This window comes from Chamaea fasciata, unplaced genomic scaffold (genome assembly GCF_029207755.1).
Source record: "Chamaea fasciata isolate MVZ Bird 193981 ecotype frontalis unplaced genomic scaffold, bChaFas1.0.hap1 SCAF_6, whole genome shotgun sequence".
Classification (NCBI taxonomy): Eukaryota; Metazoa; Chordata; class Aves; order Passeriformes; family Sylviidae; genus Chamaea; species Chamaea fasciata.
The window spans coordinates 48,736,827-48,760,827 of NW_027094091.1; the positions used below are offsets into that span (position 1 = coordinate 48,736,827).

The window sequence follows — 24,001 nt, forward strand, 5'->3', positions numbered from 1 at the left end:
ATACTCCTGCTTTTTTTTATAAGAGGACTGCCCAAATCTGTAAAGCTGGTGCTGCCCTACCTGGGATGCCTAGAGCAGGGCTTGGATGAAGCAGCAGAAGAAGAGAACATGAGTTGCCTTTTTCTGGGTAATCTTAAACTCTCCAGGGCTGGAAACTGTGGAGTGTCATGTTAGAGATGCAAATACGTGCAGGCACACAGAGTGCAGTTCTATTTCCTGAGGGGAGCTACCCTCAGGCTTCTGCTTTGTGTGTTTGGCAGTGTTGCTGCATTGTCACACTCTATTTTTCCCTAGGAAAAACCATACTCGATGTAACTTGATGTAACATTTCCTTGATGTAACTGTCTGTGCTTTATTTCTGCAAATGTCCAGTTTTGTGGTTTGTTACCATTGACCACAACTCTCTGCACTGCCCAAGTGCCCTCTCACTGGAGCATGGGAACCACTGGGCCACAGCCTCTCCCTTGGAAGCACAGAGAACATCCAAGTCCTGCCTGGAGGTTTGGGATCTTCAAACCTTCATCTCCTCTGCTACAGAAACAAGCAACCAATGGCAGAAAAGACAGCAGGTACCAACACGAAGAACCTTTTCCTTTTTTGTATTCTCTTTTCCGTCTCCATGTCAGCTCCTCAGGAGTGCTTGCCAGGGGATACACTGAGTAGCTAGGTTTGTAAGAATATAAATATTATTGAGGGGAGAAAGAAGGTCCTCTTAAGGGGGAAATAACAGCTTATATTCATTTAGATTTCCAAATAATTCTCCCCACTCCCATTTCCATGTGTCCAGGTAAATCTTAAAACATCCCAGCTTCTCCCCTATGAAGCCTGACAGTCTCATGGCCCTCAGTTCATAGACACTGTCTGTATTTCCAGCTCTGGAATACATTACACATTTCAGGACTTTTGCTGTGGTTCAAATAGCTTTGTATGGTACACAAAGCTATGTTGCCACATTAATTCAGCAGTCACTGAATATTTATGACTTCACAGCAATACATCTGCAGTATTTGTTGGGAGTGCTTCTAACAGAAATGCAGGTTTTCCCCAGAGAACAAATAATTTACTGCAAATGTTTAATCAACCCATTTAAAATAGAAAACAGATTTTTAATTAGTCTAAATCTATGTGCTTTCAAGATTCTGTCATTATTTTAAAATCCCAACATTGGCTTTTTGGCTTATTTTTATTCCTAATAGTTCACTTGGCACAATAATTTATTGGGATTGGAAAAATAATATGAGCCTTGAGGGCTTGAACTTCAAATCCACTCCCCTCTTCCAAATTTGGGTGTCACTTTAACATGTAGTTAAGGAGAAAAAACGTATTTATATTAAGGAGATTGTTTTCCTTGTTTTTGTGCATGAAATAGGGCAAGCCATTTTGCATACTCTTGTATCATTACATGCTCACTTAAATTTTGCAGAATAATACTATGGGAATGAAGACCATTATACCCATTAACCATATTTATTCCTTTACTGTTGCTGTGTTAATGCAGGAGAAAGTGACTTGATTTTGTTCTGGATATAATTTACCTTAGTCAGCTTACTAAAAAAACCCACATTTTCCTTGTAAACCAAATTCTTGGAATCACTTTAATGCATTAGTAGATAATTAGTGCTGGTTTACATAGTTTGACTTCAGAAATTAGCTTTAATGTGAGTACAATTATTTAAACTGGTGATGAAATACAATTATTCCTAGGAAAGACAAGTTTTTATACAGAGTTCATATAAAAATGTTTCAACAAAAAGTAAAAGCTAAATTTTATTTACTTTCACTTAATAGTCTTTATAACCTTTTACAATCCTCCTCTTTTGTGCATAAAATCTACTTTTAAAGAACTTACCAAGCACAATGGAAAAACTGAAATGACTTCAAAAATTATTAACCAAAGCACGCAATACATCTTCATATAATTGTCAGCTGTCATCTTGGAAAAAGGAAAAGCAAAGAAAAAGTGTAAAATTTGGTGATGACTTTACAAGAAATCTTATTAATTTGCTTTAGTGATACTGGTCTTCATCCAGAGCTGGCTCTGGTGAGAGAATCCAAGGCACTGGAAGTGCAGCAATGATCCCATGGCGGTGTCAGTGCAGGATAGGCTGGAGCCTGGGGCTGTCAGGGCACAGCTGGAACATGTGTGGGATGCCAAGCAGAGGAAACTGATGTGCAGCTGGCTGGAGAGTCACCCTGCAGGTAATGATGAAAAATGCCTGTTATTCAATAGACTGGTCAGCTTTGTTTAGAATAAGATCAAACTGTATTTGTTGAAATGAGTATGAGAGAATCAAAACCACTCTGTTCCTTCATGTCCCCTGGCTGGATATCAATTCCCTTCTCCTCCTCCTACCTCGTGTAAGGAAAATGTGATTCTTAGCTAAGTTAGCTAAGAACTTTGCACTGGAGTTGAAAACTCAACTGTCTGGAGAGTCAAAACATGAGCAATAGAAAGGTAGGTCTTGAATGTTTATCTGCAATTTTTTGTAACAGTCAAACACACAAAAATCTCCCTGAAATTAGTCTTTAAAAAAGAAGTGGTTTCTTTGAACGAATCTGAAGACAGAAAACAGCAAGAAAACTACAGAGAGGCCATAATTTGCAGAGGAGGAGAACCTTGCAGTTTGATGTGGATAATTCACAAACAGAATTTATTGAATGTTCTGTAGAAATTGTATTTGCAAGTTCTCCCACATCTAATTCACCTCTCTCCCACATAATTATTTTCTTAAAGTGACAGAAATCACCTATTCTGATCCCAGGGGTAATTCTCCCTCTCCCCTTGCATGATTCATCTCACTTTAGCAATCTGGAATTTATAAGCATCTCTGATATTACCCAACTTTTTGTAATAGTTTTCTCCAGCCTCAGAGCTTTTAAAATTCAAAGCTTTTTTACTCATTAAGTGTAGGTGACTTCATCTCCTCTCAAGGAAACAGCTCCATTAGGAATGCCCATGTAGGAGTTAAGCTGCCTCTTGAAGGAAGAGCAATAGTCTTTCATTCTTCAGCTCATAAGACTTTTTTTTGTTCTTATGAGAACTTTTGAAGAGGGCAGATGTGATTCAGAGGATAAGCAGCAGCAGATATTAAGCAGAGATAGCAGCATCTATTGTTTTATGGTGTGGACACTGCACTCTAGTGAGCAGGTGAGCAGTTGGCTCCAGAAACCAGACACAGACACACAGTTCTTGCAGGAAGCAACTTCCCTCTTCTTTACATGAGAGTAGGGTAGTAGAAGAGACCCCACTGAAGATAATCCATTTTCTGGTCCAAAAAAATAGCAACAGTACCACACTGCACTCCCCTCACTTGGAAAAGTTGGAGAGGCAAATTGAATCACAGTAACTTAGCTAACAAAGCCTTTAAAATGACAGTTGTCTTCAGGAATAAATTGCATCAATTTGCTAGTGTGAACAAATATTACTTAATAATATTACATAATAATAACAAAAATATTAATGCTATAACAATATCTTAATATAATAGTAATACAGTGAGATATAAATGGATGCACACAGGTATAAGATAGTAATAATTAAACCCCTCAACTATTACAGAGGTCATTAGACGCCTGAAACCCAACACAACCATTGGAAACTTCTGCTGTTTATGAAGACACTATCATCACCTCTAAGCTTCCCAGCACTGCAATGGCCATTGGTCTTGTATTTAGTCTGGACACATCGTTGTATCTATGGCTTTCAACTTTAGTCAATATGTTTGATACTGCTTGTGAAATCAGGATGTAGGACTGGACTCTGATACAGCTTTTAGGTGCATACCCTGCCTAGATGGCAATAGCTGGCAGGAACTCTCTTCAGCTGCACCCACAAGTGAGCTCAGTGTCTCACTTTTTGCTAATCTGCCCTGCACTAAACAAAAATAGGTTGATAGCTGGTAGAAAAGAAGCTCTAGTACATACCAGACTGCATGATGATAATAGTTTTTGTGAAATAAGAGCCTCTGTCTGAGATGGACTTCCATCCTCCTGTTACACAAATGCACTCTGATGGAAAGTACCTCCACAAGTGTTTGTTTCCATAACAAACAACATTTGTGTGTGTGTGTGTGCGCATCTGTATACCTGCTCTTACCTTGGGTAATTAGGCATCTGTTCCTTGTCTGTTGGGTTCCTACTTGTAGACTAAAAAGATGCAATCAATAACCATTTAAATCAATAAGTTAGGCTAGTGCAAAATATCTTTTGAAGTTGAATAATTCATTCCTACAATGAGTCATTTTTTTGTGCTTTACTTCACATATGAAGACAACACGTGTCCCTGGGAGCATGGGAGCAAGAGACACTCACAGAAATAAGCAGTTGTTGTGTGGGAGAATGATATGAGGTGGATTTTGTACAAATCTTACTCCAAACAGCAAGGCTGGTCTCTCTTGGTGGCAATTAAGAGATGTGAGAGATATATGGATATTCATTGTCTTGGTGAACTCCTGTCAGCAGTGGGACTGTGAGCTTGCCTCACAAAGACCTGACTTGGTGACAAATAAGTAGGAAACTGATTTTTGTTATTTTCTAGATTTAAACTTCGAGCATCATGTGAAGCTCAAGAAATTCGAAATAAGTCAGCCTAAAGATGTTCCTTCACAAGTCCAATGGACACTATTGTAAACTACCAAAAAGTAAGTATTTTCAAGACTAGAAGTCCTGACTGAAATACTGTTGAAGCCATGAAGGAAAAAAGTAGTTTTTTTCCGACTTCCTCACTGTCCAAACATACAAAAGCTTGCCATGTGTTTCAGGATCCCATGTTATTTCAACTTTGCTAAGTTGACTAAAGAAACTGTAGCACCTGTGAATCCAAATGCCAAAATTGGGTCTGCCTTTTTTCATCTTCCTGTTGACCTAGCAGAGACAGCAGAAACTGGTGGTTGTGCTCAAAAATAAGAGGTGTTTTTTTAGTTTTCAGGGAACTCTACTTAGACACAACCTGCAAGCTGGAGAGGCATCAACTGATGAATAAGCAATCTGTTAGCAACTGGGACTAAAAACAAGGCACTGATGAGGGCTGGGGAATGAAGCCAGACATTTTGGATAGCAAATGTAATCAATAACCTGCCAGTTTGTAGAATGTGCATAGTGCTCTTCTGGGTGTTTTTTGGATCAAGATGGGAAAGAGATTTGGTCTTTGGCAGCAAGCTGGGCATCTACAGATTTGGAAATCAAAATGTGGAAGAAGAAATTCTGTGGAGGATGCCTTTACTGCAGTGGATTACCTGGCTACTAACAGAACCTTACAAGAGCAGGTCAGTATTAAAATGTCAACAGCGACAGCCAGTAAAGTTGCCCTTCTTGATAGGAAGGCCATTTTCAGTGTTAGTACCTACTGATTTTAACAGCTAAAGAAATAAATGCTTGCAGTTGAGCAGGCTGTGGAAGAAGCTTTGACCTTTCCACAGCAGGTCACTTACCTTGCCAGTCTTGCCTGGGAGGCCAAGACTGAGCAGATGCAAAGACTGAATTGCTCATTTGTCCCATGGGTATATTTGTCATTGGAGGACTACTAAAACATCTAACACTTTTTCCAAGACCTACCTTCAGCCATTATAGAAGTTGCTTGCATTGAAATAATAACAGTTGTAGTAACACCACCACCAATAGTAATCAATCAAGCTTAACATTTACTTAATGCAGTTTGTGTCTCCTGAAGTCCAGCTGAGTTATAGATTGTCCTCTATGGCCTCTGTCTTGCTCATTACCTAGCAATGAAGCAGGGACACCTAACACTGGGTTCTTGCTGCTATGCCAAGCCTGGAGAACAGAGCATCAGTTATTCCTGCTTTTGATGAGGGACCTGGCACTTCCCTCCCTAACAAACAAGTTCAAGGTTCTACAGAGATTACCTATGGGGGGATAGCTAACTACAAGCAACTCAAACCATCTTATGTAGTTTCTGCAAGCTTGTGCATATTTTTAGGGGCTGGATGACTAAATCTGTGGGATGTGACACACGAGGTGCCATAATGTAACTGCAATAGTAGGCAGATTTTGAAATTCCATGTTCAGAAATGGCTAAATGAGATTCACGTAGGTAATTCAAATGCCCAGTGATGTAGGTAGGCATCCCAGAGGTTTTTAAATATTCCCATGTGCTAGGAAGTAAGGACGTGGGATGCATGTGAAAGCTGTGTTGCTCTTTAGGACTTCAAAGGAAATTTGTCTAGTAATCCTTGCTTAAATATTGTCTCAGCTGCTGCCATTTGTTCTATTAGTGGACATGCACAAATCCAAGACCCTCCAGCCTTACCTAAGGTTAAGGAGCCTTGCTCAAAGATAAAGTTTCCCATGGGCAATAGGCTACTTCTAGTCCAGTACTTTGGTGGTGCACCCTGAAAAATCTGGACCACTCAGACTTAAAAGTGTAGCTTTTGTACACAGATCTTCTATGTATTTCCCTGAAATTTTATTTAAGGTATTTGTTTTTGTTGGTTTTGGTCTGTTGGCTAACATCTTGGGGAAAAAAAAAAATACTGTCAATGTCTACGTGTCAGACCAGATGTGTGCCAGACCAGTATTGAGCTAAAGCATTGTCCCTGCCTTTCTACAAATGAACATTCTTCATGCCTACACCTTATTTAGTTGTTCTTAAAACGGGGTTTTGTAGATACTTCACTCCAAGAGTGAAGGCAGAATCTTTTGCTTCGCAGTTGATTTTTTTAGGGTATTATTCAGTCCTATACTAAACTATTACAAAATGAGACATGAACTTTGAGATAGCATCAAATGTTATAATGGAAGACTGAAATGAGTGCCACTCTCATTAATAACTTCATTACAGTGGAAGCAAGATCAAACTTATCAAGAAACTAAAAATTATATCCCATACTGATTTCTAGGAGGTATTTTCCTTTCTCATTTAAATAAAATCAAACTCCTTTTCTAACAGACTTCAGATGTGATCTCGTTAAATCCTGAATCAAGACTTCAAAAACTGTCTACGAAAAACACTATCCAAATCCTGATTTCAAACATGGAGTCTAGAGAGGGAAGCCCAAGTTTTTAAATGTACAGCAGAGAGAGTCTGTATAGACACATAAAAACTAGCATTCTTTGAATAAATCTGAGGGCTGCTGACATTCGCACATAGCACTTTAATAAATGGCATGTGAAACAAAATGTCTCTCAAATGAATGCTCTCAGATCTGCTTTCCTTAGGAATTTTAAAGGAGAAGAGAAAGTGATCGTCATTTTTGCTTCAGGCAATTTAATCTGGACATAGAGGTCCTCCTTCTGCAATCCTTGTTTACTCTTGCCATTGATATGCTTTCAGTTCTAGAGGAAGTCCTATTTTTCAAGCATTGAAATATTTGATTTCTCTTGTTGGACGCAGACCATATTGATTCTTCCCCCTGTATTTCTGCATGCAAAGCTGCTGATTTATATGCATCACAGGATATATGACAGTGTAACAGAGGGCAGTGAGGTTAGGATCAGAAGGGACTATAGTGATCATTATCTGAGTTACTGGATAATTTCACAAAATTAACAATTCTGCTGTTGATACTACATTTCTGCTGGTATGATTCAGTAATGAACTCTGGAGAAGGAGGACAGCTACAGAGGCAGGATTGCTGCTGTGGCCTTAAAATGAAACCCTAAAGACAAATACTTTCCAAGAGTCACCCTCATGTTCTCATGAGTTGCAGTGATCCCGAGCCCTCGGGCTTGAAGCACCTTGTGAAGGCTTTTGCTCAGGACATTGCCCCCCTACCGGCCACAGAGGATATTAAAGCTGAAATATCTGGACTGCAAAGCTGCTACTGGGCCAGCAGGAATTTCCCTTAATTAATTACAGTACCTCACAAGTTCACATAAATACCACACTGTCTAAGAGAATAATGAAAGCACTACTGTGCATTATTTTTCTCTCTTGAAATAAGGAAAGAATGCCTTTAGGTGATAATTTTAAATAGAGATACACAAATGGTACTAAGTCCAATGTGAAAAAAACACTGATTTTCCTTTCAGCAGGTGTCCTGAAGTTTACAGAAATCAAAGGCCTAAAACCAATACCATCTAATAGATGCTTTTTGTAACCACAAGAGAAAATCATTTGTGGGAAAAGCAGATGCTTTACACTATTGTAGATAACATTCAATCACAAAGAATCACAGAATATTCTGAGTTGGAAGGCACGCGCAGTCATCATAGAGTCCAGCTCCTGGCCCTGCACAGGACAACTCCAAAAATCCCTTTTTTCCCCAAAAATGGAAAAAAAGCATCTTAAATCACCAGTGATACAGTTTTAAATAATGATCACAATACTCACAAAAACTGCTGTAGCAGTAGAAGGTTCATCAAGAATTTGCAAGTTGATGGCTGATTAACAAATAAAATATTGAAGTCATCAAGCAAATTGTTCTAAAGAAGCCATCTACCCAAATTCTGATGATGCAGCAGGAAATAGGCTACAGAAAAGCTGAGCCACTGAGACTTGGTAAATTTTCTGCCCCATTAACTCGCAGTGAGTTCATCTTTGGGATGAAATCTTGACATTGCTGAAGGCCTGATTATTCTAAAATAAATGTGGTCAGATACAAAAAATGTTCATTACAAATTCAATGCCTGATCCAAAAGGGATTGGATCAGACCTCTGCACTACACTTACAGTTCAAGGCTGCAGAGTCCTTAAAGGCAGAAAAAGAGCAACTTACCATTCAGGTTTCCATTTTCTTGTCTGTTTCTGATGGTGGTGTTTCTAAGGTGATGCAGTTTTTCCTTTAAGTAAAAAAAAAAAAAAAAAAGCATAAAACCAACAGCAGAAATCAGTACTGGGAGTTTACTGTAGAAATAGTAAGACACTATAAAAAGCTGAATTATTTAACTTTCTGAACAACAAGTATCTGGAAAATGAACCTTTTGTATCCTGGAAAATAATTTTTAAAGACTGAAAAATATTTATGATGTTAATTTTAGCATTTTTACCTAAGACTCTTGTGTAGTTATCCCTGCCAGCAGTAAGTTAAAATGATTCTGGCATTAGATTACAGAAGCTTGGGTGTTCTTTTCTGTTTGTTTGGGGTTTGCTTTTCTTTTTTATGGAAAAGTGATTTTTCCCTCAAAAATCCAAGTGAAGGACAAAGAACTGTAGTGACAGCATGAAGTCAGTTCATCCTGGTTTATAGAGAAGTAAGAAGAAAACTTTTCTATGGAACAAAACCAAAGAAAAGTCACACATGCAATGCAGGGTAAAATACACCACTACAAAGTAGCCTTTTCCCTGACGCACTGAAAACACACCAAGTAAATCTTCCTTAAAATATAGCCATCTTATAGTTCACAAAAAAAAGAAACCAACCCCCCCCCCAAAAAAAAACCAACCAAAAAACCCCAACAACAACAACCAACCAAACAAACAAAAAAACACAAACCAAAACAAAAAAAACCCAAACCAAACTTATAGCTTGGTGCTGCTATCATGGCACATATTAGATATAGTCTTCCTCCACAAGAAATGCCCCTGACTGAGAGCAATACCAGCAATTCATCCGCATGCTTGGCTGCAGATGGATTTGGAACGTGGCATCCTGGTTCTGTGCTGCTGGTGCCCAGCTTGGGAAATGGCCCCCCAAACTGTTCCAGGCCCTTGCACTTTTGCTTCTAAGTGTTCCACTGCAATGACAAAGCTCAGACTTTCCAGTAGATGCAAACACAAAGAGCACTCTCCTTGCTGGCAGTATTGGATAGCTCTTAACTCTGCAAAGCAGCAGACTAGCTTTGCTTTCCCTCTTACTACTAAATGACAACAAGAAATTATTTTTGTTAACGCATGACCTCATATTAAATGAGGGTGTAACCTCTTCCTCCATGTGTCTTTTAAGAAGTAATTAACAAACCTCCTCTCCATGACTTGCAGCTTTGATGCCATTCTTTCAGTGACTCAGTGTGTGGGTTTTTGTAAATTCTGTTTTTGTGCACCTCAATTTGTTGTGACAGGTAGAAGAATTATAAAAGAAAGGCCTCATAAAATCAGGCCTGCTCTATTAAATTAATAGCTAGCCTGTCATCTCTTCTAAGTGTAGTTAAGCAATTTGCAAGTTCCCATGCGAAAACAATCTTGGTATGAAGAGTTTGTTAACACAATGCCATGGGTTAACACAGCTTGGTTTTTAGTTAAAGAGGAAGCAGTTCCCTGTAAGGACCTTGGAGTCTCCTTTGGAGAGGACAGGGACCTATCAGAGGCCAATTTTTAGACACTGACACATTGTATAACCACTGAGGAAGCTGGATGTGTCTTTGTGAATACACCTATAAAAACCTGAGCTGACCCCAGGAAGCTCTTTTCCTTCGGCCCGAGGGGCAGGTAACAAGCAGGCCCCAGCAGCTGCTCTGTGGAGCGGGCTGAGCCAGCCAAGCCCTTTCCTTGACAGATGGGACTTACAAAGCACTAACCCTCCTCTGAGTGAGAGAAAAAGAGTGACTGAAACGTAGGGAGACATGGCATGAGACGGAAGTCAGTGGAGAGAGTAAAAGTCTGAGGTTGGGATAAAGCATTGAGGAGTTGCCTAGTTTGGGCTGGACTTCTCTTGTGAGGCCATGAAGAGTGGACTAAAATATCCCTGTACCTTACAGAATGCTTTTTAGGGGGATGCAAAGTTCTAGTCATAACCGTGGACTGATATAGCTGTGATCCAATGGAGAATTTTGAACAGAAGAAGATAAAGAGATATGAAGCCCTTTGCCCCGAGGGAAAAAGATCTCTGTTTCTTGAGCTGAAGATGATTTTGGAGACAGATGGAGAGAATTTTTGTTTTATACTAGAATAGTCATCCTTAAACTGTACCCTAAGAAAGCTGATATGCCCATGAGTGCAGCTGGCAGGAAAGCTGCCAAATAGGAGGGAGTTCACAGTTTGCAGAATTCCCTGGGTGGCTGCAGATTCATGACATGGAAGCCACCAGAGAACTGTTTTTTGTGGAAATGTCTCCATTGGAGTTCTAAGAGAGGCTCCTCTCCCTAAGAACTGATGAAAGACTATTTTAAGGTGGTGAAACTGACTGAAAATCCCAGGCTTTGTCTCTTTATGTTGTCAGTGAGAAAGTAAACAGCTGTATGTGGGAAGGAGAAGTGTTTTGAAGGTTTCATTTCGATTCTTATTTTCTTCTTTTAGTGTGTGTTAATAAACCTATCTCTACACCCTTTCAGTTTGAGCCTGCTTTGCTTTTCTCCTAATCCTATCTCACAGCAGGAATAAGGGTAAACGATTCTAAGAGACACTCAGATCACTACACTAAATTTGGAAAACAGAAATTGGTGAACATGAAACCACTATACACAACAACCTGTTCCTGGGTTGAAAAATAAGTGCATCTGTGTAAACAATAAGATCTGTTCCATGAGAACCCATAAAAGAAAAATGTAAACAACCTGAATCTCAGCATGTACACATAAATCACCTTCTGACCAAAAAATGAAGTAATAAGTATCAGCCAACAGGTGTTGCACATGAGCTCTGTGAAAACTGTATAAAATAAGTTATGTGAATAAAGAATTGGCTTTTCCTCCATGAAGAAAATGGAGTCTTGGCTAACTTACTACAGTATCAATTTACTGCATACATTGAATATGAGGGAGTTGTAGAGCATTGCCAACAATTGTGGATTTCACTAAGTATATTCAACCCTTCCAGACAAGCAGAAAGCCTGATCTAAGTTAATATATTTTAATTGCTAGAATAAATGTATATTTGATATAGTCATGTTTCTGTTAGCTGACACTGCTCAATAGCACATTTGGTTTGTTTGGCGACATAAAGTTTATGGTTTCATGGAAGATGCACATCATCCAACAGTTTCAAACACAAGTCTTAGGAGACCAGCATATTTGACTCTGGATTTTAACCAATCTCAGAAAACCTCTCAAACAACAGTAGTAACGGGTATCAAGAAGATTCAGAACCATAACCAGCAAGCTCCTTGGGAGCTGATTTGCATATAAATCATGATTATTAGTTTTGACCTCATATGCAGGTGCCAAAACACATGAACTTGATTTTAGAACATCTGATCAAGATTCCTATCAAAGAACAAATTGCAAACTCATACCTGTTGAGTGGATGGTAGTCTCTGCTTTTTGTTCTGCCACTGTTTAAACCTGTCAAGGGCTTCATCCACAGAAATTGCCCCCTTTTTCACCTGTTCCTGCAAGTGGATGAGTTCTTCCTGTTCAGGAGGGATCTTGTGTACCACAGTGCTGTAAGTTACTGTCTCAGTGTGGCCTCTGTGTGCTTCTACAACAAAATGTACAAAGTGAGAAATGCAACAAATCAGTGAGGATTCTACCATTACTCTTTGGCAGCAGAGCAGCATTCCAAACATTTCCTTCATTACTATTGCCCTGGTCCATGGAGTCTCCATTAGTGTTGGGTCATAAAAGAATTTCCTTCTAGCACTACAGTTACAACACTGATATTTTAAAGGGAATGGTTGCTATATAAAATATCCACAGTGACTTTTTATCCCTTTCTTCTTCAATGTCATACGTTACATATCTCAAAAGTTGTGGATGAAGTTTGGTCAGGAAGCATCTTGAAATTTCACAAGATTGCCTTCCTCCAAGGAAGGAAATACATTATTAAACACATTGCAGCAACGAGGAAACACTGCAGCCTAGTCCTCTTGGATCATGATGCAGTGCACAGCTGAAGGGAGATGTGCATTATCAGATTCACAGCTTGGCACAGGGAGGTGTAGGACTGCTTCTCCCAAGGATACTGATACTGGAATGACTGATCCAGAAAACATGAGCAGCTGTGGAAGAGGGGTTCTGAGCCCTCTGTGAGGCTGTTGCACATGTTTCACTGCATGGGGAGTGTGACCAGGATAAAAGTTTAAACCATCAATATGATTTGGGTCAGTTTTTCTGTTACATCCAGCACCACTATCTTCATTTCTTCATTTCAAGCAAGGGAGGATTGTTCAAAGGGGTATCATTAATGGAATTTATAGTAGCAACATTGTAATGTGCTACAACTCAAATAACAACTGGACTGCCACAAGTAACTTATTTGATATGTGTCTTGGGGTACCCAGGAGGGAACAGTTGCTCCCCCCACTTCTGTCTTTCCATGGCTGGAATTACTGCACAGGTGAGCCCTCCTGTCCTTTCTTTTCTTGGCTTTAATCATGAAGGGAAACAGAAAAGTGTAAAGTAACTCTGACTCTACAAATCTTTCCTGCAAAAGTATAAGTTCTATTCTTCTTTCTTTAATCTAATCTCTTAATGCTGCAATACCATTAAGGATATAAATCGTAGGTGGCAAAACAGATGCTAAATCAGCCAAAATCAAGTCACAACAAAACTCTACTAGTTCTGCTGAAAAATATCAAGGCAGTTAAAGAGCTAAATTAAATTCTGTACCAGGATTCTTGGCCTCGCAGTATGTCCTGCTGTGGTCACTGGTCACTTGACAGGCCTTCTGCTGAAACACTGCAACAAAATTAAGAATATAAGGAAGTTGAAAAATGGCAATAAAAACTATCACACATTCTCAACAAAGGAAGGAGACTCATAAAAGCAGGCTGGAATACATTTTTTGTTCTAGTCTAGGAGTATTTTTCAACCCACTTGTCAGTCTAATGTTAATTACTTGAAAAATTGTTCTGTTGCACAGAATGGCAGTATTATCAATGTTAGAGAAACCATTACAAGAAGCTTTAAAGAAAATTAAAAGGATTTATCAAACTAGCATATTGTTTAGAAGAAACAGCAGGATCTCAGAGTTCTTTCCATGGTGCAGACACTGTAGCTTGGTCCTTATTTTATGGGGAAAGCTAAGGCAGAAAACCCCTCAATATTACCAGGTGAGAATAGTGACATTGCTGAAGAAAGCACAACCCCTCTGTTAGAGTAGCTCATCATTCCCACTCCTGTGAAGTGCCCAGAGTACAGCCAGCATGGATACACCCTGAAATGCTACACTCAGACTTTTGCTGGCAGCATATGTAACACCCAGAAGGTGGGAATTGCTCAGTTTCTGACTTAGCCTGTGTGGCAGTAGCTTTCTCTCAAGTCTCAGTTCTGATTTTTGCTAAACAAACTGACAGTCTAGAACCTAGAATAATTCCTGCCAATTAAGTAATCCTCTGTCATCACTGCAATGCAGCAAATGTGCCAGTTCAATGGAGCAAATATTTTCCTGGGGACCAAGGCCCAGGCCAAGGGAGCTCTGCTCAAGCAGCAGAGCAGGCACGCTCTCTGTTATGTCCCTAACTAAGCCAAACGCTGACAGATTTAAACTTTTAAAATAGTTTTATCTGTAATTATTAAAGCATTCTACTAATTATGGTTGCAGTGTTTTCTACTTGAAATAGTATTCTCCTTTGAAAGATGAAATTAAAGTAATGAGAGCACAGAGGTAATGCAGGCAGCCTGAATTTTACTGCATAAGGAGGAAAAGGGACATTCGCAACAATGTGCCTGATTGGAAAGCACTTTAATTGATAGGCTTTGAAATTTCTGCTGAGTTTTGCAGTGTTGGAGTAATCAGAAATGGAATTACTCTTCCAGTGAGAAGTAAAATTGTTAAAACCACTTTATGGGCTGCATCTTGCTGAAATGATTTTAGTTGGCAGCAAGTATTCAGTGTGGGTGAGGTCAGTGAAAACAAACGCCTGTTTCTGGAATGCCTGGAAAGGCAGGAACACTCCCCTGTACAACTGCCATAGGTTTAGGAAGAACTCTGGCAATTCACCCTTTCATTCCCACATTCCAATTACTTACGAACTACTTGAACACAGCAGTGAAATAAAAGAAACAAGCAATCTTGCACAGGGATATATTCCATTATTTTTTTATGGAAGATAGAGTAAATATTCCTTCAGAAAAGCAGTATTAACATTACAAATTTTTACAGTGTCAGAATGTCACAGTCCTGCAAGTAGGGATATATTTCTTTTATTTTCTGGGCCTCTCTGGCACAGGTAATGTGATTAAAATGTTCCAGTACTTCTGTCATACTTACTGTGCACCCTTCAATAACATCTCTAGGACCAGAAAGAGAATCCTTTTGGATTTTTAATCATGTTGTGAATGGCTAAAGTACCTATTGATGCTTGTAGGTCAAAATCTACATATTAAATGTCCTGACCCTATATATGCCATTTAATTGTTGTCTACAACAAACTTCTTTTGCAGTGTCTCGGAATTAAAGGAGGCTGAGAGAACTAGTAAATAATTCCACTTCATTCCCTCTCCTCTCTTCAGCTGCTACAGGATACAGATGAAGTTCTTTGGATGCCCTAAATACATTTTCATGTCTCAGGCAGTAAGATCTCTCTTTAGGAATGTAATGTAACCTAAATATTCTTCCAGCAAAGCAAACTCAGAGAGAATGAAAATACTGCAATATTTTCTAATGGGACATGAAACCAGAAGACAACCTTTAAAAAGTGGGACAAAACGCAAATTTTGTGGCAAATATGCAGAACTCTGGGAATATCCCTAATGTAAGGCTTAGAAAGTGAGTGAAATCCAAGGAACTCTGAATTGCCTGTTCCATCTCAGACTAACTAAAGATGTTGTTTTAGGCTGTCTGCACATGCAGGTAAATAATGCTATGAGGCCTGAAATTTTGTCAATATTTTCATGGTTAGCACCACAAGAGGGTTAGAAACATTTGAAATCTAAGTCTTGTGTGTATAATTCTGAACTAAGAAGACCACTTTACAGTAAGAAACTGTGGTGAGTATAAAGGGCCTAGGAAAAGAGAATGAAAGTTTTTACAATAGCTGCAGGTTGACAAAAGGAACAGGAATTTGATTTTCTGAATTAATTGAAGTTCTAAGACAAAGCTGTAATGTTAAGGAGTCACACTATGACATTTCAAAAATTGCTTCGTGACATAATTAAGAAACACAGGAAATCAAAACATGGGAAGAGTTAGATCATGGGAGAGAAGAACTCATATCAGCTAAGAGGCAATGATCAACTAAAATACGGTTTCTAATTAATATTTTACTCATCTAAACTATGAAGGATGTTGCCTGATTTGTTGAATTGGTAACATTACCTCTAAAAATGAAACAACAGTTTCTACTATGCACTAGTGATTCAAACAAAGCTAGACTGATGAAGCTACCCTCTGAAAGAATATATGAGCTAATCATACCTAAAACATACTTACTTGACACTTTCAGTAGCACAAACACGAGGGAGAAAAGACACAGTGATTAAAAAAATCCATCAATAAATACCACTGTTTTGAATTCAGCTTGCTTAGGAAATTCAAGATGCATTTATTCATCAGCTTCATTGAGCTGATGTTCCAAACAAAATTATCTATGACTGTTTTCCTTAGGAAACATTCAAAATTAAAATACAGGAAAACAAAATCTTTATATGAACACATGGCTAAGTGATAATTCAAATTAATTAGTACACTAGGGTTGCACTTAGTAACAACTGAGTTGCAAATTACAGTGGGTTTGCAAGCTACCTCCTTGTTCTTAGTAGGTTTTTGCTTCATTCATTTTAGAATCATCATGTAATTAATTCATGATTAATGGAAGAATGGAGGAGGAAGGGTGAATTTCTGGTTAGGATATATTGCAAGGAGATACTCCAGTCTTTGTCCATTCACTTTTTTCCACATTATTTAATCATTTTAACATTTAAATTGTGCATGCATAGTACCTAGGCAAATAAATCCTCCAAGTTCTTTTTTTTTCTGGTAGGCATTGGATTGTAAATTAGATGTAGCCCAGCAAGAGATGACAAATACACAGAGAATACTAAGGAAGGAATATAGTAGAATGATGCTTATTATTCAGGAGAGGAGAACTCTGCAGATGTTTGTTCCTATCTTTTTAGATCTCATTTTCCTTTTGTCTGTTTTGTTTGCTAACATACTGAACATCACTCAGCATGAGGACTCGAGAGAGGTCATCAATGCAATGCTAACCAGTAAGTTTTGTAAGAGATGATTAATGACCCAAAATGTATACAAAGTATTTCACATATTCAAAATTAAAACAAAAAATTCCAGTGACTCATAACATTAAATCACCTAAGGAAATGGGACCTTGTAAACAGACTTTTTTCTTTTCACAAGGCAAGGCAGCTGGGCATGGATGAAAAGCATATCATCATGGCTCATGAATTTGATGCAGCTAGGTCCAGGCATTATGGAGAAGAGATGGATGGCTGTGTGGTGAAAGGTAACAAAGGCTCAAGTCCCAGAAGCTGTCCTGTGGGGGCAGCATCAGTGTCTGGGTACACCTACACCATGACAAAGCAAAGGGAAAAAGACTGAAGAGTTTTAAGTGCATCAGTGCAGGAAAACAAGTGACCACATTTACACTGGTACAGAAATTCTGATCAGGCCTGAACGCAGAGCCTGACACTCAAGATGTTTTTGAGAACACACAACAGTCATTTCATCAGAGTAAAGACTAAGTGATGCCAAGTGCACCTGCAGAAACACCAACCTGCCACATTGCTTCCTTATGTTGCTGGGACTTTTCAGTGACAGCATCATATCCACCCATCCCAACTTACATAGCCTATTGCCAGCCTCTTCCTTCCACAGCTATTTAGTTGGCTGAGAATGAACCACTTCATTTTCTCAGACCAAAAGCAAAATGAAAAGGAATTACAGTGTAATGACAATGTGAAAGTATTAATCCAAAGCCAAACTTACGCTCACCAGCAATTCCCTTCACAATTTGCAGTGAGATTCTGAGTCCGACAAATACGAACTCAAATCTCTTAATATCCCAGCAACTTTGGTCACAGAGGGGCCTCAGGAGACTTTACAGAGATGACTCCCCTACACTGAAAAAAGATAATAAAAATAATACCAGAACCCCCTTCTTACGGAAGGAGTAAAGAGTAAGTGAGAAGAAGAGGCACAAGTGATTAATTTAAGGTGCTGCTCAGAGGGTGGTGTCAGTGTATCACAGTACCACACACAATGAAAACAACTCTCACACCTCTGCTCTTGTGAGAATTTTAACTTAGTGGATTGTTGAAGCTGGAAGGACTCTAGTGACATACTCAAGAGTATTTGCTCCAGCATGTAAAACCTGAATATACTACTTTAGTCCCATTTTTCTTGAGTAGAGAAAAGCAAAAAGGGAAGGACTCTAACCATGTTTTTACTACAAAAATGCAATTTGAAACAGTTTGGTTTGCAACCAGACAGCATCCCATAAATATTATTTTCTCTGTGAACCTTATTCAGTACTTGTTTCAATCTACCAAAGTTCAGATAGCAAAAAAATCTGATTGAATGAAGACAGTGGGTGAAGCTGGTATACCACTCCCAACTCGGTCTGTAAAAACAGTCTAACTGTCAGCCAAACAGTGCTTCCTAGTATTTCATTCATGGAAAATCATCCTTAAGTTAGGAATACATAATGAAATTCATCTGCAGTGCAGTACTTTATACTCACTGTAGGAGAGTACTACAAAATCCCTCTGTGGGACATAAATGTTTTGCAATTTGCATGGCCTCTGAGGCTTCACTTTGGAAACTCCTGCTTTAGAGCATTTAAACAATTGGCATAAGAAGAACTACTGACTCAGGATGTGATCACTGTATTTCCCAGTAATCAGCCTGATAAGTTTCCAAGACACAAACAGTTCTGTTCTGGATTTTATTTATTCACTTCAGTGGGCTTATGCTGTCTACTCTGTATGTGAGATATTCTGCTTCCCTAAAAATATCCACTGGATGCTACCTCTTCTGCATACCCTGTGATTTTGATGAGCAATGAGAATGTTATTCTCCACTGGAACAGTAACTGGAAAAAATATTTTTCCACTTCTAATTTTTAACCCTAGGGTGAGGTCCCACAAACAGCCATGTTTAAATAGCAAAATGTTTTCAGTGTACAGAAGGGAAATAGATTCCTTCAAGGATTTCTGAGAGATTTGCAAAGAAATAAAGGCTATGGTGGAAGAAATTTATGCTGTTGTAGGGCAGGTATCCTTGCTGCAGAGAAACCCTTTCATACTAGTGGTCTGTGATGAGAGGTAAATGATTAAACCAGGACAGTAATGTAATCCTTAACCCTGAGGGAGTCGTAATAGGTCAGGCTTCAGAAATGGCAGGGGCATTGCAGAAACTCATGCATCTGTCATGCAACCACACTGAGGACTTTGGTTTCCAGCTCAATCAAATTTGGTATCAATAGGGAACATTAAACTTGCACTCTAAACTGAAAACACACCACCTTCAGATGTTTATTTAACAGTTGTTTTGGCAGCAGACAATTGAACAAAACACTGAAATAATCTTCAGAGGAATACTAAGCACCTAAGGAATGGTAAGGGAGCACAGTAAGAGTGCACACCATCTGGACAACGAGCTACTTGGCACCAGTTTGCAGCTCCACTGGTTGATGAGCCTTTCATACACAAGATAAAATCCTTGCAGTGGTCTAAATTAAAGAACAAATGTACTCTCTGTTAATAATGCAGTCTGTTCACCAGTGTTCAATACAGCAGTTTGAGTGTTCATTAAAATTTGAAAGTATAGTAAATGAAACTCAGTAAAAGCGATTAGAACAGTTATGTTTTAAATCTTCCAACTCCCCCATGTTTCCCAGAATTTATGTGTCAGCATATTCAAGGCAGATGCTCAAACTGTAAATTGTGGTAGTTCAGTTATGACAACTTGCATCACTGAGTGTTTACTGCCTAAGTTCTGAAGTGCAGATCATGCTCTGAAAGTGACTCTTGTCAAGTCCCATGTTTGCTTTCTATAGATCAACAGTTTCCCCATCCTGTTCTGCAGAACACCAAGTGGAGTAATCTACAGGGAGCAGGCTTTCTGCCCAGTGTAAACTTGATATTCCATGTATTTGAAAGCTGCTTATTACAAAGAAAGCTATTTGTTTGCTTTCTTCTTTGTTGCTATTCTCATGGAAGCACCACCACTTTTGCTTAAAGGAGAAGATACTGTGTTGTAATGTCATGGCCTTCATTCAATGTATGGTGAAAGCACTCATAGAAATTCAGCCATTTGATTTCTCCAGACAGATACAAAAATGAATTTAAAAGAGTCACCTGCATGCAATCCAGGAGGCAAAAGGCATTTCTGCTATGCAATGCTTACTTCTCCCCCAAATAAATGAGCCCATCCATGGGTACAAAAAGTGCAAGAAAAAAATCCTCCTCTTGGATCTCTGCATGGCACTATCACACCAGCCTCTACAATCCTTGGGGCATGAAGCTTTCCATGAACTCCCAAAGTACATGGGGATCCATTTGTGAGCAAATGTGTAGCCTTAACACAGCCCCCCTCTGTGCATCGTACTCCATTCTGTTTTTCCAGAGGACCTGTGTCTTACTGAATGCCAGAAGGGAACAGTTCTGAAGATCAACCAGAAATGTGCAGTGAAGACAATGTGTTCCTCACAGGGATTTAAATAATTTGCTTTATAAATTAAAAGGTATTTAGCAAATAGAAAGTGAATACAGAGGACGGAAGGATGGCTCAGTTAGGTAACTAAAAGTTGCTCTGCAGGACAGGACTTCTCTTTCCAACAAAGCCCAAAGGTCAGACAAGCCATTTAAGGCAGCAATCTAACTTGTGATGCCTGACATCAGAGTACTGACATCAGAGTACTGACTAGACACAAGCAAGGATTTAATTTGAAGTTCTGAGTACTCATAGTGGCCACTGAAATCAATGGTGTCTCTGCTTTGAATGCGTAAAGTGTTATGTAATGCTGTTCACCTCAAGAATCTTAGTTACTTCATACTGGGCATCCCAAAACTCAGTGGGTGCAGAATCAAAGGGTTTATAACAGGAGGGTCTGAAACAACCCAGGGGGCCTAGGAGCAGGCGTGAATTATATTTTAAACAAAATGAGAATGAAAAACACTGAAGTTTTTTATGCTCACCCACTTTAAACACTAGATGAAATGAAAGAAAATATCTGAGATAAATAGCTGCATATGGCTATTACTGTATTGTGATGTTCCTGGCAGGGAGAAAGGGTAAAACTACCTCAATTCTAACTTTTTGATTATTTGCCTTTGCAATATCTGCAATGCTCTTTTTAATATTATTGATGAAAATGAACCCCCAAACCATCATCAATTTATTTGCTGGATGAAAAATGTGTATATGCATAACTAGAGTATTTTACACTGCCTAAATTATAAAGGAAGGGCTGCAGACACATGCAGATTTTAATGATGGACTGGAATCAAGTTTCCTGGTTCATACAGATGAAAAAATCTTTTTTTAATCAAATATAAGCAGTCGAAAATAATAAATTGGAAATTGGGATGTTGGTGGACTGGAGAGGGAATTTTGTAACCAATGTGGAGGAAAAAAATTGCCAATCCACGTAGCAAGAAAAAAATCTTTCAGCTGAAGATACATCCTTTCTGTCTAAAATTTCATTAGCTATCTCAGGAATCCCTGGACAAAAATGAGATGTTCTAGGTCTGGAACCAGCAGGATAGGTAGGAAAACACGGACCTGAGTGGTCAGCTGAAGCTTTCATGAAGTGTTTCTATTTTTCCTCATGTATTGTGTAAGCAAAAGAACATGAGCCAGAGGCTGATTTCATAGGACTACTGGAGGATAATTTGTCTAGCACTACACACTTATTAAAGCAAAGGTAAAAAACTTGCACGTGTACATGATGTACATACAATATATACACATGGTGAACCACAGCCCCATCAGAACAGCTCCTCTGATAGCATGTCTGCCTTAGCCAACAAACAAAGCAGAAACACTGCAGTGCAAGAGAAGACAGCAAAATTAATCTCCCAAATAAAGCATCTCCATTAAGGAGATGCATCTCCAGCCAAGTCACTGGCTCATCGATGATGATGGTGGACCAAGATTTGAGACACTGCTCTAGCAACCTCAGTAGAAGCAGCCATTTCATCACTTCTGTAGCTGCAACAAGCCCCCTATACCCATCCATTCTTGGATTACACTGTAATGATTCATACTTACACCTCCTGAATATACTGAAGAAAGAGCAACTAAATGATGAATGCATTAGCCCATGCATTCTGGCCCTAACCTGGTGTTACACAGCCTCGAGGAAGAGAGCTAGCATGGAAGAATAAAAGAAACCACTGACTGAGACAGGCATGAAAGAGGAGGTGCTACTCTGTATTTGGTAGGATGTTCTGGGTAGTATTAATTCTGTTTTAGTGTAAAACATGCACAGCATGAAGTAAGCAATCTAACGGTGTCCTTTGACAGCCTATTTTTTACCACCTATTTTTACGCACCGGCAGGCTTTTGTTGAAGAGGCTGGAGATGCAAGCAGGATGGATTTTGGGACTTATAAAGAGATTCTGCAGTATATTCACTGAAGGCCTTTTATTACTTTCAAATTTGGTTTCAGTCTGAATTGGATTACAAAGATATCTGAATCCCTTCGAAATAGATAAAAAAAATTTTCCCAGTTTTCACAGAAGTGGTAAAAGGTCATAATTTTTCCTTCAAGAAATATAATGATCCTTTTTAGAGATGCCCATTTCTAGCATCTCAAATTGGAGAAAAGGTACTTGGAAGATGAATCCTCACACAGGCATTTCTCCCAGAAAAGAGAATTCTTCTCATCAGAAAAAAAAAATCTAAGAGAGAGATTTCAGCCTTAAGTAAAACCATTATGATAAACTGAAAAGAAAGGCATTTCAAATAGCATATTCTACATTCCATTGCTCTAACAGATACACTCACAGCTAGCTCAGTGATTCTTCATTTTCTATCATATTGTCATTTTTTTTAAAGATAAATAAAAACTGCGATACTGTCTCTGATGCAAACTGAAAATTATTCAAAGATGTCCTCAGCTCATTTGAAGGGTGAGAATAAGTTGACTGAAACAGTGTGTTGGTTTGAAGGCAGCTGAACAGGGATCTTAGTCTTTTAGGAAGTGTTACTGCTCAAAGAGACCAAGAGGAGAGTCTACATTCTCCCAGAAAATATTAACACAGCGGCAGCACCAACCTTGTACTATGTAGGGAGTGTTCTCCTCTCTGACTGGCGAGCACACGGGCCGGGGCGCAGGGGCTGGTGGCCTGTTCATGATAAAGGACCTGCAGTGCTTCCTTTTCTCCTCCTCCTGCTCCTCCTGCCCCAGGATGAGGTCATACACACATTCATCCAGTGCCACACAGGTGTAGGGGTGCTCCTCCTCCTCACTGTCCTCCTCACAGGTACCTTGGTCTTCTTCGCAGCATGCAGTTTTGAGTCCATCACTCTCTTCTCTTTTACTCCTGTCCATCACAAAATTCCTCTCTGAAAAAGGAAGGAATTCTGTTGCATACACGGGGCAAAGAGAGGAGATTATGACTTATCTTTAAACTTTAGGGTTTCCTGAAGTAGCTCGGAGACCTCGTTTCACTTCTGAACTAAAGTACTCTCATTTTCAGAGGCTTCTGATCATGTAACTCAGTAGAGAGGACGCCCCAAAGGAATAATTCCAACTTCAAGGCCTCCTCATGATTTCACATCAGATTATCAAATGTAGATGCTTAGTTATTAGCCACAAAATAAATGGATTTATTTTGCAGAAACATTGGGTGCCCCAGTTACTCTCAGAGAATTACACCAACATGTAACTAACCGTAACTAACATGGTTAAGCCAAGTAAGTGGGATCTGCGGCCCTTGGCATTCTGGAAAGTCAAGCTGTTTGTTACCTCTTGCAAAAATGACTTAAGAATTGAAAACTAAATGAGGAGATGTTAGATTTTGTGTTTCCTACCTCTTCAATAACCCACCAGGTTTTGAGTGCTTTAGAGATCTACTGTAGGCCGAGGTGAAAAAAGAAGCTGAAAAGCCTTTTACAATGTAGGTAAAATGTATCACCTCTCACAATCTATGCTAAGACTATCCAATCCTCCCCCCTCCAAAAACTTCCTCTATATTGTATCTGTATGTATGTCTCTCTGTATTCCCTATACTTCATATATGTCATAGTACAACTACTAAGAACTTGCTTTTCTCTTAGTTTTTGCCTTTTACAGCATTAAAAGGCATTGGTTTTACAGCATTA

At 39.1% G+C, this 24,001-nt stretch overlaps 1 protein-coding gene across 1 annotated transcript in view; it reads right to left on the bottom strand.

Moving 5' to 3' along the window:
- Nucleotides 1–1,466: 1,466 nt before the first annotated feature.
- Nucleotides 1,467–24,001, bottom strand: part of BANK1 (B cell scaffold protein with ankyrin repeats 1) — a 137,264-nt gene continuing 114,729 nt past the window's right edge. Inside the window, exons 11-15 of the mRNA XM_066186307.1 lie at nt 22,952–23,242; nt 13,378–13,446; nt 12,063–12,247; nt 8,673–8,736; nt 1,467–2,193 (exon numbers count right to left, since the gene is read on the bottom strand). Of these exons, the coding sequence (XP_066042404.1) occupies nt 2,189–2,193; nt 8,673–8,736; nt 12,063–12,247; nt 13,378–13,446; nt 22,952–23,242 (614 nt within the window). The 3' untranslated portion in view covers nt 1,467–2,188. The remainder of the gene's footprint in view (nt 2,194–8,672; nt 8,737–12,062; nt 12,248–13,377; nt 13,447–22,951; nt 23,243–24,001) is intronic.